Raw genomic sequence first — 15,598 nt, 5'->3', positions numbered from 1 at the left:
AATAACCGCGAGAATTGCTTATCAAGCAGTTTTATTATAAATATTCGACGTCCTATACAAGACGCCTTAATCAGGATAATGGCATATCTTGCAAGATACATTTCTTATAAAGGGACAAATTGCAACCAACCATACCCAAAAAACAGCGATAACAAGATCGTGCGGCTGCAAACTCGCACCAACGTAGTGATAAAACGATCGGCATTAGAACATCTGTTTTAACGTTGGTCCAAAAAAAAATATTGTCACAAGAAAGTATGTCAAAAAGTATGCTCTTAGCTGTATCACGATATATTTATCAACAATATGTGTAACAATATATTTTTGCCGTTGCTAATTAAGCTAGAACGTATTGACCGTTGTTTAGTTTACACGAAGCGCGATAACAATGTAATTTCACATCCGCTGCATTTCAGCCTAATTGTAATGTATACAATATGTATTTTTAATAGCAGCACCAATAAATGTTTCATGTCAGCTAACTTCAGGAACCCTGGCAAATGTTTATGGCCAACCTGACTCATGCAAAGTGACGGATTTCTGTTTCAAAGCGTAATTAAAACGCTGGTAAGTGACAATCACCTTCTACATTTCTCAAATATCATTTTACTTTTGACAGGTTGCTGCACATGGCTGTACAATATGTTATAAGCTTAGTCTAAGTCATTCTTTAGGTCAGATAAGACATTGATGCTTTAGTTTTTTCAACAGATGAGAATAAAATAGCAGCGATAGATTACCTAAAATCTTGAATTTTAAAAGTAGTTAAAAACAAGTATGTTTTCGACATGTACAATCTAAAAAGGCGAGGGGTTCTTAACCAAGGGTGTGCGAACCCCTAAGAGGTGCAATACCTATTTCCAGGGAGTGTTAGTGTTCTGAGCCATTGCTGTAATATCATAGTTACTTTCCGGATAAAAAGAGTATGTGAGAACTGGTTGATCACTCTACGCGGTACCGACAGCCCAAAAGGTTAAGAACACTGATGTTTACATTCGGCATCATATTGCGATCCTAAAGCGACCTTATATCAGGGATTCAAAGTGCCTTAACTCATTTTTAGACCACAGAAACTGCACGAAATACATTACATTGTGCATGCATTTTCTCGGCAATTTTGTTGAAAATCCAGCTACCGGCGTACAAACTGTGGCAGGCGAGACAAATCGCGGCAAAAAACGTCTTTTTTCCTGTAGACATTTTCCAGTTTAAATCAAAACCTTAACCAACGTACGCATTACGATGGGTTCATCCGTATCTTTGGTGCTGCCTGGTCAACAGCGAAAAATGGATTTTCCAGTCGTCAGTACGCCGTCCGGAAAAGCAAAGGGATTTGCGCTGCCTAAAGCAAAATGCGACGAAGCAAAGCAAGTGTTTGCCTTCATGGGTTTGCCCTTTGCAAAACCTCCAACAGGAGAACTGCGGTTTGAACCACCACAAAAGTAAGTAAATTGTTGCTTTTTACATATTCAGATCAGATAACTTATCTAAAACAAACAAGTGAGCATCTCGTGCGGCGTTCTGAGTAAATAAAATACACAATGTAATATCAAATCCATTCTCGTACCTGCAAGGTTGTCTAAATAAATAAACTTTTGCTGCCAGGCATGATGTATCAACATTCTTTTAGCTCTTTTAGCAGTTTTTAGTATAAGGTGCCGACGTTTCGATGTCCCATACGAGACACCTTCATCAGGGTAATGACATAAATTAAAAAGCACAAAGTTGTTATAGCAACAAGGGCGGTAAAGTACACACAAAATGCAGTGGTTAAAAACGCAGTGCACACCAATGGTCGAACGATAACACCTAGCTCAATGGTGCAAAAGCGACCGAAAAGTTATCGGCATTAGAACGTCCGTTTTGGCGTTCATCGCGGTAATGTAAGAAGTTATTTTGCCACGATTCTAGAAAACCTCGTTTGTGGGAGTCGGTTCCCTCGCTTACACTTTGGCAGCAGATAAGTTAATTGTATGAATATTTTAATAACTTAAAGCAAATTAAATTACAATTCATGCTGAACGTTCCATCGATCTGTGAAAATCTTTGTGGAGACCGTTTTTATGAGACTAAACATTTACCCACAGAATGGGAGCGTGGAAAGGAGTACGAGACTGTACAAAGTCTCCTCCTATTCCCATTCAGGACTCCTACTATGGAGAGAAACTTTATCCCTACCAACCTTACGCGATGATTGGGGATGAAAGCTTCTCCAACATGAGCGAAGACTGTCTTTACCTCAACGTGTACACAAACAACCCAAGCAAAACAGCAAACATGCCGGTTGGTTTGTCAGTCTTTTGACGTTTCATTGCATTTACCGAATTTACAACATATTGACACAATAGGCTTTTTTCCGACAAGCAAAATATCTAAGCTCGCTAAAGGTTTTTAAAACTCGTTAAAGGCGTTATGCGCATGCGATTGAAAGGATCCTTTCTCTCTGGCACACTAGTTTTTTCAATAAATTGTGTGTTTAAAGTTCGGTGAGATTTCTTGTGCAGCTTATAAATTGCATATTTAGGTATTGGTCTGGATATATGGAGGATGGTACAGTATTGGGTCCGTTATCGGATATCACGGACAAGCGATATGCGGCATGAATGACGTGGTGCTGGTCGTGCCGCAATACCGTGTAAACGTATTCGGATTCTATTCAGCGGGAAAAAACACGAAATGGCCTGGAAACATGGGGCTTCTCGATCAGGTTTTGGCACTCAAGTGAGTAAGATTTGTCACACTTCCATGTCTGTTTAGCCTATGTTTTCGTTCTGGCACACGAAAATGACATGAAACAGTTGTTGCTTAAAACTCGCTTTTTTGACATTTTTTTGTTTGCAGATGGATACGCGAAAATATTGCTTCATTTGGAGGAAATCCAAACAACGTCACAATCTTCGGTCAGAGCGCAGGTTTCATTTCAGTGAGCATGCACGTGACCTCGCCCATGTCACGTGGTCTCTTTCATCGGGCGATCAGTCATAGCGGGGTCGGGAGCGTACCATGTCAGTAATTTGCTGGACCATTTTTACTGCATAATGTGTCTGTGTCATTTGTTATCCGTCTTCAAAACATGTTTTCACAGCAACGATGAAACCGGATTTAAGCATGGAGAGGAACGCCTTCCTGAAGGAACTAAAGATAACTGATACCGACCCGGAGCACATAATGAAGAAGTTAAAGGCGCTTGATGCCTCAAAACTAGTAGAAGCCCTTCAGGTTCGAAAATTTTTGCTTTGAAAACAAACATGTCAACTAAACGTTTTTTGATTAAATATTAACAAATTAAATTGAACGCTGGATTAACACTTCATAATTTAATCCAAAACAACAGACAGTGCAAAGTTCTCACTTCATTAACAGCGTTATGTCAAATTTTAATTCCATACACTGTATTACAGCCAGAGAAAACTCTTTTTGTTCCAACGGTGGATGGCAAGTTTAATCCCAAACATACAAAAGTTTTGCTCGAGGAGGGGAATTTCAACTCGTGTCCTTACATCTTTGGGGTAACGAACAGCGAAGGTTGTGGTGTGCTTTCCTCTATGTTCCCGCCCGGCTTTAACGAAGGCTTAAGTCAGGAGATTGGACATCAGGTTGTTACTGGAATGGTAGCAACCGTTGTACCCGTAAGTAATCCCAAGCTTCATATAACAATCTTGTTTAAACCCAAACAGCTTTTAACGCAGCAAAGACTTAAAGTTTGATAATTTTAATTTCTTATCTTTGTGTTGCCAATTTCACCATGTCGAGCGTAGAAAGCATAAGTTTATTACAAGATGACAAATACCACACTACTTTTAGCCGGAAAACGTCGAAGCAGTGTCCAAGGAAGTACTTGACTTCTACAGTAAGGAAATAGAAGAAGACAAATACAAGTGGAGCAAGATACTGGGCAATATCTTAGCTGATGGAAACTTCTGTTGTGCGACAATTGCGCAAGCCATGATTCACTCCAGTAAGATTCTTCTCTATTTTTTTTTAACAAAGGTTGAGTAACAGATATATGTAAATATTACTCTATTATGGCACTATTTAATCTGCTAAAAAAGACTGGCTTCGATGTTTGATGTCATAACATTAGAAAGTGCCTAGTTTTTTGCAACTTTACGAGAAGTGTGAAAGGTAATCCACAAAATCTTTAAGGTCCAGGATAAGCGAATGAGAAAACCAAAACATAAAAAGTGACTCATATTGTACAAAAACCTATAGTGTGACAATTTTTTCACGTGCTACTCTTTTAAACTTTGTTTTCTATGCTTTCAGTGGCCGGCAATAATACGTATCTGTACTACATGACACAGCCAATGCACATGCATCACGACGAGACGTTTTCAAGCGAAGTGGGCAAAAAACCGTCATTCTGCGAGGCGGACCACTGCGATGACATCATGATGACGTTTGGTTACCCGTTCATGGATTGCAAGATGACGATGCAGTGTCGCTATAGCGAAGATGAAACAAATTTAAGCAGACGATGGATGGATAGTATTTGCCAGTTCGCCAGAACAGGGTAAGTGTTCTAAATTTCATCAACTTCATACGTTTACCACAAAAAGCATTGGGTTCTAATATGTTTCAAAAACTGTTTCGGCAATAACTTGAGAAAATGCCTTAACTTTATAAAGCAAAAGTTAACACGCGATTTTTACACAAAATTTATTTTTAACGCATTCTAAGTACGACAACGTTAATCAAAAACTTACAGTCGTTTAAATACAATTTGCAGAAATCCAAATACGACATTAAAAGAAGAGTGGCCCAAATACGATCCGCAAACGAAGAAGCATCTGATTCTAAAAATCCCATATGAAGTCGGATCAAACTTGTTAGAAAACAGATGCAAGCTGTGGTTGGAGACAGTACCAGCAATGCTAAAATAAATACACCTATAAATACATCTTGCCAACGTACATTGGAAATAAACTCGCACGAAATAAATCGTTAAACACAATGCGGTGCATCACATTGTAAGTAAAGGGGTTTTTACTCTAAACAAAGATGTCTGGTAACATTTGACAACTAGTGGTAACCTTTTTTTGACATTTTTGACTGGTATTTTGACAACCCAAGATTATTCACGCGTTTTCATGTCCCACACTATTGTCGCGCCGTGTCACGTTACGATAGCTAACACTTTGACACGTTTTGTTGGACGTCGATGCAATTGTGTATTCGTGTGGCTTGAGTTACACCAACGTACTTCCTGCAATTTAAGTCGAAATCGCACGTGCAAACTGTCAGTTCATATTCGGGCCTGCGTTTTAGAGGTAAATTCACGCCTTCTTACAACTCTACTGTTTACTAGCGGTGTAAGCTGTACCAACAGTCGTTGCAATAATTGTCAAGGGCAGCAGACACACTAAAATTTGTAATGTAAAGTAATACCAAGCACTTATTTTTTAAGGCACTGTAAGAAAATGTTCATGTGATGCAACTCAATGCCAGCTCTTCAAAATAGGTGTCCTTAAATGAGAAGGCTAAAATTAATGATGCAAGTGTTTGACGCTTCAAGATCAAAGTTTTAAATGCAATGTGCAAAAACTCGCAAAATAAAAAATGCCGCTTCGTCAACATATGTCGCGAAAGATAAAGCAACGTCCCAAACAGGATAAATTAAACACATCAAGATGAGTAACGCGCTCCTCGAAGTACTAAGTATCAATACTCTGAATAGAATAAGTGGCGTTCAAAAGCTGCATTGGGTGCCAACTGAGGATATGAGTATCATGAACAATAAGCGACGAACTGGCGGCATATGGACTTTTCTCTAACTATAAGGCAAACAAGGCACTGACGGTTAGGATAGTAGCCCTTTAAAAAGTTTAATTTTCAACTGCTGGCATACGTTCAGATTAGTTGTAGTTGCACATAGAACAACTGTACATTTTCTCATAGAGAAAGCAATAGAAACGTCGCTTCTGAATGCCATTCAAAGTATTAATCGCCTTGTACATGCATGACAAAACAAAGGCGCGCGAGTTAAGTTCTGAAACTAAAAAAATACTACAATTACCATTTTAATGTGATGCCTTGTTTGACCCATTAGGCTGATGGCCGTATATTCTCACCAGCTGTTTTCAAACGTGAGCAATTCAGGATAAGGAACACTTCCATAGCGTGAGTAACTGAGAAAAAAAGCTGTTTTCGGTTATATTACACGTAAAGGTATTACCGTGCTTTCACTTGCCGTCCCGTTGAATTGTTGTTGCAAAGAATATCTTTCGTGACGCCACATAACAAAAGTAAGTAACATAAAAATAATGCTAACAGTATCTTCGTGATTAACACAAGGTTATCTGTGCATTAAAAACAACAACTAAATTTTCTTGAAAAAAAATCATAATGTGTTACTTTGTTTTTAGATGAACAGCAAAGTGTTCTCAATAGTGTTAATTTGCCTTCTTGTTTTCTGTCGCCAAAATGATGCCAAGTGGAACATAGGCAAAATTGCCAAGAGAGTTGGTAGAGGAGTTGCTGGTGGAGTTAAAAAAGTTGGTACCTGGGGAGGGTAAGCTTTTTCGTAAACTAAAAAACTAAAATCTTTACACATTTTAGGCACAAACAACTGAAATCTAGCTTCTTAAAAAGTATTTTTAACGAAGAACCTTAACAGTATTTATGTTTACTTTTTAAGCTTAGGGACATAACAAAACTGTAACACCAACAAAATATTAAGAAACGAATTAAGGTTTTAATTTCTGTGGCAGTTAAGTATTTAACTATATTGACATTATGTAAACAACATAAAATAGTGACATTAATACTGATACGCACTATGTTGTTGTTTTTCTTTTACAAACAAATAATTAGCTCATTCGGACTAGGACCAACATTTGCACATATCTGTGTTTAACACTGTTGGAGAAGCTTCACAGTATAAACGACCTTTTTTTTTCTGTATAGCCCATGCAAGTGACTGATTAAACTTAATTTGAATGTGATTATTAAAACAAAGATTTTTTTCAGTACGTTCGGTGATTCTAGATCGGACGAAAATTTGTTCATAGGTAAGTTAATTAATAATAACAAATGCATTTTGCAGGGCAAACTAGCAAATGTGTCATTGTTTCAGATGACATCGAACTCCTTGCAGAGATCGACGACGAAATGCACTAACGAACAGGGAAAAGCGTTAACAGTGTTTTGTAACGTGAACTAGAATTCGTAATAAAAGTACAAGTAAACAGACAAATCCCAAAATGAGCTTTAAAACGTGTACAAATCGGTCTGTTTTCTGACAATTAAATAAAGTTCTATTTCGTACAAAATTGTTGACACGCAAAGTCATTTTCATTTGCGAAGGTCAATTACACGACACTTGGACCAAGCCGTTTTTTTGTAAAACGTTTTAGAAAGCAATAGAAACGAAAATACCAGTAAGTTTATACACCAAGTGTTGTGTTCTATTGTGATACAAAAAAGACCAGCGTGTTTTTGTTTATGTTGGGAAACAATTTTCATTTAAACGGGAGCAAGTATATTGGCAATAATGTCTAAAACTAGGGTTACTTGGCCTGGGGTTGTCTCACTTTATAAGAATCAGGCAACTGGTAATGTTTTAAAAAATGCTGGCTTTATTAAAGAAACGTGAATACAACGTTAAATAATTTAGCGACAACTACCACGTCGTGTTTTCTTGGACATCGATGCGATTGTGTATTAGTATGGCTTAAGTTACCCAATGTACTTTCGGCAATTTAAGTTGAAATCATACGTTTAAACAGCCGTTACATGTTAGACCCTCACATGTGCGTCATAACGTTGGTTCCTCACTGCGCAAGAGTGAGAAATCGGACAGACCGGGTTTGGGCCTAAGTTTGAATAAGACGGACTTGACTTTGGGTCTTTTCACATTTGCCTTATTTGCGCCATAATTACATCAACATTTGATTGAAAAAACTTGAGGTTAGGCCGGTTTAGGGGCAATTTCCGATCTGCTTTATACTACCAGTGAATTGTTTAATCAGGGTTTACAGTAATTACCATGGACGGAAGACACACAAAAATGTTAATGTAACATATAAAGATGATAATTGTGAACACTCTTTGTTTCTAGAATGTAAAGAGGCCCCGCCCCGCCTCAACAAGTGACGACCGACCGATAAAAAACTATCATGTCGCCGACTTCAACAATTGCATTTTGGTTGACAAAAATGGTAGTTGGTAAGTTAGTTTGGTTTGTCGTATTTTAGATGAAATAAAGTAGTCAAAGATTTGAAACGAAAAAACAAAAAACAACTAACAGATAAAGCTACGTTAGCAGAGAAACATAAAAAGATGACATTGCTGCGTATTCTAATTGTGAGCAAAAACGCGATGTCAAAACCAGGTGTTCATGTGATGCGAATTAATGCCAGCACTGAGTCAAATAGGTATGTTCATGTAATATAAGAAGGCTGGAAATCATAAGCAAGCGTTTGACGCCCCTAAAAAATGCATCTTCGCCATATGTCGTGAAAGATAAACCAACGTCCCCAATAGTATTAATTAAACGCAAGAAAGAGTAACGCGCTCCTGTTATTACTAAATATCAATACTCTGAATAGAATAGTTGGCGTTTAAAGCTGCATTGGGTGCCAACTGAGGATATAAGAATCGTGAACAATGAGAGGCGAGCTGGCGGCATATGGACTTATATCTAATTATATGGCAAACAAGGAAACTAAAAGTTAAATAGCGGCCCTTACGTTTGAAGTATGTTCAGATTAGGGTAAAAGTCTTGAAAAACTGAAAAATTCCTACAATTACCAGTTTAAATGTGAAACCTTGTTTGACCCACTAGGATAAAACAAACTATATTTTTTTAACAAACTATTTTATTTTTGTCGTAAAGGTATTGCCGCGTTTTCATTTGTCGTCCTGTGGAATTATAACTCAGTTAAATAGGATATCTTTTGTGAAGCCACAAAACAAAAAGTAAGTAACATGATAATAACAGTAGTTTCGTGTTGAAAAAAGGTTATGTGTGCATTAAAAATAACAAAAAAAATATTTGGAAGAAACTAAGTCATCTTGTGTTTCATTGTTTTATATATGAACTGCAAGGTGCTCTCTATCTTGTTAATCTACCTTCTTGTTTTCTGTCGCCAAGGTGCATCATGGGGCAGTTTTTCAAACTTACTCAAGAAAGCTAACAAGGCAGCTGGTGGTATTGCTAAAAATGCACTAAAATCAGTGTAAGTGGAACAATAAAGTAAACTATTTTCGTAAACTGACCGCCATTTTAAGTGCAAGACACTTAAAACCTAGCTTCTTTGAAGGTATTACTGCCTAAGAACTTTGCCACTCTTGATGTTTACATTTTAAACTTCCGGTCATATAACAATATAACAACAAAAACGTTTCAAAAAACAATTTAATAGTTTCTATTTCTCTGATAGTCAAGCTTTGAAATATAGTGACAATATGTCAACAACACAAACTATTGGCATTAATACACCTTATATCGATGTAATCCGTTGATTACTTTTACAAACACAACAGTGAGTCTTAACTTTAAAAGAAATATTGTGAGTGGCAACATTTGCGCATATGTGTGGTGACCACCATTAAAACATAGACACAAAATATACGACCCGCTTTTCCTTTATGTAGCCCCATGCGAGTGACTTGTTGAACTAAATTACAATTCAATTTTGACTTTTTAGTGTTGGAGACTCTAGGCTGAACGAAAGGTTGACCATAGGTAAGTTATTCAAGAATAAAAAAGATTTTGCAAGACAAACTAGCAAATGTGTCATTGTTTCAGATGACATCGAACTCATTGAAGAAATGGAGAACGAACTTTATTAGTGTGAAGGGGAATCGTCATTGGTGTTTTCTTATGTAAATTAGCGTTGGAAATAAAAGTAAAAATACGTGGACATTACGGTGTTTGGCGACGCATGGACTGAGGAAGGTTTCACGGAATAGTGGGAATGAAAACATAAACAAATTTGCTAAGAGACCTGGTAGAGCAGTTGCTGGTGGAGTTAAAAAAGTGACTAGCTGGGGAGGGTAGCCTATACGCTTTTTCGTAAACTAAGATTGTTAAACGTTCTAATCGCAAGACAGTGACAATCTAGATTCTTAGAAAGTATTTCTGACTAAGAACTTTACCAGTATTTATGTTAGTATTTTAGGCTTCGGGACATAAAAACTAACTTATAACAACATTAAAATATGAAGAACGATTAATTGTTTTTATTTCTGCTTCACTTAAGAATTCAACTACATTGGCATACATTATAACACAAAATAGCAGCATTAATTCATCTGATACCTACGCAACATGTTGTTGTATTTGCTTTTACAAACTGGGATTTAAATGGGATTGTAGCGTGATGGGCCCCATAGCTTAGCTTGCAAAATCTGACGCAGTAGTTTCTAAACCGAGATCGGCGAAGTGATTGTAATAGGACCGCCAAACGTCTGTGGTCTTTGTGCTCAGTGTTTTTTTAAGGTGTCTTATTTGAAGTCAGATGGCGCGAATCGTAAAATGCAAAATAATGTGGAATACATAAATGTCAAATCTGTCAAGCAATTGTTCTGATTTCGTTACAGGTATACTGAAAAAGGACAATCGTTTGCGCACAACTGTTATTTGGTAATCTACTTTATGTTGCAACAAATGGTTGTAATTCTGCACACTAGGATAAATAATGCTATATGTTGTTGCGGGATTGTAAATACTTCTATTGCAAATCCTAAAATACTTTGCAAGGCGTAAATCTATAAGTTTCAATAATTAACTCAAGATTCACTTTATACATTTAGCTGGGATGACAATTACTCGGAAATGTTCCATAGGGTCCATTGACTGCCGTGATTTAAATAAAGTTCTTACCATGTCCAAAGTATGTAGACGTCAACAAGTGTTCACAAGCGTTAATTGCTTATATGCTCAGTAAAATATATTACAAAGTTGATTCATACATTTTTCAACCAATTCTAGTACTTTTTCGGGCCGAATAAAAAGGGCTGTAGTTTGGTGGCAACTGGTATAAACAGTAATACATAACATTTACCTTTAATCGCTTTCTCTACAAATCATGAGCACTATCAGAGTGTTGAAAAAGTTTCACAATGCGTTAGATCTTTTTCGAGCATTTGAGTTAGAAAGACTCATGCATTAAAACGTTGGTTCCTTTCCAGCGCAAGTTAGAATTTGGGCAAAGTGTTAAATATTAGTATTCTGAAAGGATAAAGGGCGTTTCCTTTACCCAAAAGCTGCATTGGATGCCAAATAAAAATATGAAAATCATTTTTCACGAAAGAGGTCAATATGTAATGTAACCTAACACCGAGCGCTTATTTTTTGAAAAAGGCACTTTGTAGGAAAGTTTTGTAAAAACTTTTTTTTACTTTAAATATCGGAATATACGATGTAGATATTCATGTGATGTAAGTTAACGCCGGTTCTGATTTAAATAGGTATTTTCAAATAATATAACAAGGCTAGAACTCATTAGGCAAGTGATTGACGCCCTTAAAAATGCGTCTTCGCCAACATATGTCGCAAAAGATAAAAGAGCGTCCCAAACAGGATCAATTAAACACATCAAAGATGAGTAACGCGCTCCTCGGAGTATTAAATAACAATACTCTGAATAGAATGATTGGCGTTTAAATGATACATTGGGTGCCAACTGAGGATATAAGAATCATGAACAATAAGGGACAAGCTGGCGGCATATGGACTTTTCTCTAACTATATGTCAAACAAAGAAACTAAAAGTTAAATAGCGGCCCGTACGTCTGAAGTATGTCCAGATTAGTTGGGTTGCACATAGAATGATGTGCATTTGATCATTTTTAGATATAGCAATAGAAAAGTCGCTTTAAAACGCCATTTAAAATATCGATCGCCTAATTTGCACATACATTACAAAACAAAGGCGTGAGGGTAAAAGTGTAAAAAAACTAAAAAAGTGCTATAATTACCATTCAAATGTGGTAACTTATTTGAACCACTAGGACAAAAAAACTATATTTTTTTAGTGTTTATGGACGTATATTCTCACTAGCTAATTCAAACGTGAGCAATTCAGGATAGGGAAATTGACAATAAAACTGTTTCAGACTTCATTACACATAAAGGTATTGTCGCGCTTTCATTTGCCGTCCTGTTGAATTTTAGTTGAGAAGGATATCTTTTGTGAATCCACATTACGAAAAGTAAGTACAATGATAATAACTCTAAGTAGATTCGTGTTTAAAAAGGTTATGTGAACAAATTACAACAAAATTTCCTTGGCAAAAACTAAGTCACATTGCGTTGCATTGTTTATAGATGAACAGCAAGGTGTTCTCAATCGTGTTAATCTGCCTTCTTGTTTTCTGTCGACAAGGCGATGCATCGTGGGGCAGTTTTAAAAACTTTCTAAAGAAAGCTAACAAGGCAGCTGGTGGTATTGCTAAAAATGCACTAAAATCAGGGTAAGTGGAGAAATAACGTAGACTTTTTTCGTAAACAGACAGACATTTAACACGCAAGGCACCAAAATCCAAGCTTCTTAGTAAAATTTACTGACTTAGAACTTTGCCAGTGTTGATGTTTATAACAAAAAAAAACGTTTTCTGACAGTTAGTTTTTGAAATACATTGGTAATATGTTAACAACACAATAATCGCACAAATAAACCTCATGTCGATATAATATGCTGTTGATTACTTTTACAAACACAACAGTGAGTAAAAACTTATAAAAACGATTGTGGGTTCCAACATTTGTGCATGTATGTGATGACCGCCATTAAAAATCTGGCACATTATGAACGACCCCCTTTTCCTTAATATAGCCCTATGCAAGTGTCTTGTTGAACTAACTTGACTCTAGGCTGCAGGAAAAGATTGACCATAGGTAATTTATTCAAGAATAAAAAAATAGGTTTCAAACTAGCAAATGTGTTATTGTTTCAGATGACATCGAATTGATTGAAGATATGGAGGACCTACTTTATTAGTGTAAAGGGAAAATCGTTCATGGTGTTTTTATTGCGTGAATTAATGGTAATAAATGTACAAATATAAGGACATTACCAAAACAATAAAGCTGTGATGGTGGCAGCGTACAAAAGCAGTTTGAGCCTATAACCAGTTACTAACCACGAATCATTTGACTGTTTTTATGCGTACCAACCCGTCTTTTTCTAAAAACTAAAAATGGTCGCAAACCTCTATTTTGTAGCAAATTGTTGACACGCGAAATTTTTTTTTTGAAAGATCAAATATCAAATAGAAAAAGGTAGGCTATACTAACAAGGGCAATCGTTCAAAGGACAGTCCATTTACTTCAGTGATTTAAAAAAAGTTCGTACCATGTCTAAAGCATGTAGAAGTCAACAGATGTTCACAAGCGTCAATGGCTTATATGTTCAGCAAAATATATTACAAAGTTGTTTCATACTTTTTTAAACCAATTCTAGTACTATTTCGGATCGAACAAAAAGGGTGGAGTTTGGTGACTGCTGGTATAAACAGTAATACGTAACATTTACTTATTATCGCTCTCAGTACAAATCATGAGCATTATGAGATTGTGGAAAAAGTTTCACATTGCGTCAGATCTTTTTCAAGCAGTTGAGTTAGAAAGACTTGTGCATTAAAACGTTGGTTCCTTTCCAACGCATGAGTTAGAAATCGGACAGACCGGGTTCGGGCCTAAGTTTGAATAAAACAAACTTTATTTGGGTCTTAGGTCACATTCGCCTCACTTGCGCCACAATTTCACAACGTTCGATCCTATAATGACATCTCTATTTAAAACTTTTTTTTTTGAAAAATCTTGGGTTCTGGCCTGTTTGGAGGCAATTTTACACTTTCTCTAGTCTATAGTATCAGTGAGTAGTTTTGACTGATTTGCAGTAATTACCAAGGGCAGAAGACACACAAAAAATGTTGAAGATACTTGCAGAAACTTTTTTCCTACCATGTGAAAAAGCCCTTCCCAGCCTCAACAAGTGACGACCGACCGATAAAAAACTACCTTGTCGTCTCCTAAAAAAAGCATTTTGGTTTACAAAAGCGGTGGTTGTTAAATTAATTTGGTTTATCGTAAAATGATTGAAAAAAAATAGTCAGGGATTTATATAATTAAACTCGAAGACAACAAAACTAATTACGCTTTGTTAGCAAAACATAAAATGTTGTCAATGCTGCATATTCTGATTGTAAACCAAACGCGATGCCAAGGTCATAATACTCAGATATAAAGCCAAATATGCATCTTTGGCTAAAAAGGCTTCATAAGGCAACTTTCGCTTGCCTGAATATCCAACTTTTATACGTAACATGCAAAGGCTTGCATATATTCAAAATTTTCTGCCTTGCCAACATATGTTGCGATAGATAAAAAAGCTCCCCATCGGATCAATTAAACGTATTAAAGAATGAGTAGCGCGCTCTTCATAGTGTTAAATATCAGTACTCTGGATAGAATAAAGGGGGTTTCCATTACGCAAACGCTGCATTGGATGCCAACTTAAGTTATGAGAATCATTTTTTTACGAAAGAAGACAATATGAACATAGGGGCAAAGTATAGTCGGGCAACTATAATACACTGTACATTTCCCAAAAAATATTTTAAACTTTCTTTTGTTTTGTAAACAAACAAACTACAACCGTTTCTGTTATTACATTTTTACAGTTTTATAGTTGATTACGGGCTAAACAGCACGTCATGCCACAACATCCACAAACATAGCGTTGTCGGCTGAATCAACTGCCAGTCTCTCATTTTGTGCAATTTTTGAGAGTTCCTCTCGTTCATCCCTGTAAAACAAAAGAACAGTTCGTTCGTTCGTTCGTTCGTTCGTTCGTTCGTTCGTTCGTTCGTTCGTTCGTTCGTTCGTTCGTTCGTTCGTTCGTTCGTTCGTTCGTTCGTTCGTTCGTTCGTTCGTTCGTTCGTTCGTTCGTTCGTTCGTTCGTTCGTTCGTTCGTTCGTTCGTTCGTTCGTTCGTTCGTTCGTTCGTTTGTTTGTTTGTAAACATACTGGATTTATTTAAGGCGAAGAAGGTGAACAATGAAAAGTTTATGTATAATCCAGTAAATGGTCTTCCCTATACCAATCTGAACGAGCTTTGTACCGCTTTTTATTTTCTTTTGTCAAATACAGGAACAAATAAAACAAATTGAAAATGTTCTTTACCAATTACGAGCAATATAACGGATGAATTTTTTCCAACTTCCTTCACATTGTTGACAACTTATGACAAGACAGAACAGCATCATAAGACAAACCTTGTTGGTCATCTGTAAATATGTAAAGATAGCTGATGTATGTTGAACAGCAATACCAAAATTTGTAGAAAACGTGGTATAACTACATTGTGAAATAGCAACAAATATTTAAATTACTACTACCGTCAGTAATCATTACATATGCTCATTATCATTTCATTATCATTACATATTTTGCGAAACATTTCTATTGTGCAATGTAATGCAAGCAATTTCATTTAGGTAACTAACAGTTACACACTTACCTTCTAAGGTTCTGATTTTGTAACACAGCTGCTTTTTGGAAAAACTTACAATGAGCTGTTTCTGGTTGGTAGCATATGCACTTTTGGGTCTATTTCGCACATATGTTTTCCTACAAGAGACGGAAGGAT

The 15,598-nt window shown here is 36.5% G+C and overlaps 1 protein-coding gene and 3 long non-coding RNA genes across 4 annotated transcripts; 3 read left to right on the top strand and 1 right to left on the bottom strand.

Moving 5' to 3' along the window:
• The first annotated feature begins 287 nt into the window (after positions 1-287).
• Positions 288-7,203, top strand: LOC145209580 (fatty acyl-CoA hydrolase precursor, medium chain-like). The gene is made up of 13 exons (XM_080079895.1): positions 288-567; positions 1,197-1,442; positions 2,088-2,283; positions 2,525-2,721; positions 2,842-3,005; positions 3,086-3,219; positions 3,402-3,629; positions 3,805-3,958; positions 4,267-4,513; positions 4,730-6,245; positions 6,366-6,511; positions 6,970-7,010; positions 7,076-7,203. The coding sequence occupies exons 2-10, from the start codon at positions 1,243-1,245 to the stop codon at positions 4,881-4,883; spliced, it is 1,674 nt and encodes a 557-aa protein (XP_079936021.1). The 5' UTR covers positions 288-567; positions 1,197-1,242; the 3' UTR covers positions 4,884-6,245; positions 6,366-6,511; positions 6,970-7,010; positions 7,076-7,203.
• A 1,737-nt stretch (positions 7,204-8,940) lies between these two features.
• Positions 8,941-9,909, top strand: LOC145209586 (uncharacterized). Its single transcript, XR_013855123.1, has 3 exons — positions 8,941-9,179; positions 9,651-9,688; positions 9,752-9,909. It is a non-coding gene; the product is annotated as an uncharacterized LOC145209586 (long non-coding RNA).
• Positions 9,910-11,964: 2,055 nt separating this feature from the next.
• On the top strand, positions 11,965-13,183 carry LOC145230474 (uncharacterized). The gene is made up of 3 exons (XR_013860668.1): positions 11,965-12,159; positions 12,275-12,420; positions 12,904-13,183. It is a non-coding gene; the product is annotated as an uncharacterized LOC145230474 (long non-coding RNA).
• Positions 13,184-14,024: 841 nt separating this feature from the next.
• LOC145230464 (uncharacterized) lies at positions 14,025-15,514 on the bottom strand. Its single transcript, XR_013860666.1, has 3 exons — positions 15,470-15,514; positions 15,133-15,236; positions 14,025-14,756 (listed from the first exon to the last, which is right to left on the bottom strand). It is a non-coding gene; the product is annotated as an uncharacterized LOC145230464 (long non-coding RNA).
• Positions 15,515-15,598: the final 84 nt, after the last annotated feature.

This window comes from Phallusia mammillata, chromosome 1, assembly GCF_965637545.1.
Source record: "Phallusia mammillata chromosome 1, kaPhaMamm4.hap1.1, whole genome shotgun sequence".
Lineage (NCBI taxonomy): Eukaryota > Metazoa > Chordata > Ascidiacea > Phlebobranchia > Ascidiidae > Phallusia > Phallusia mammillata.
This window is presented reverse-complemented; position numbering and strand designations above follow the sequence as displayed.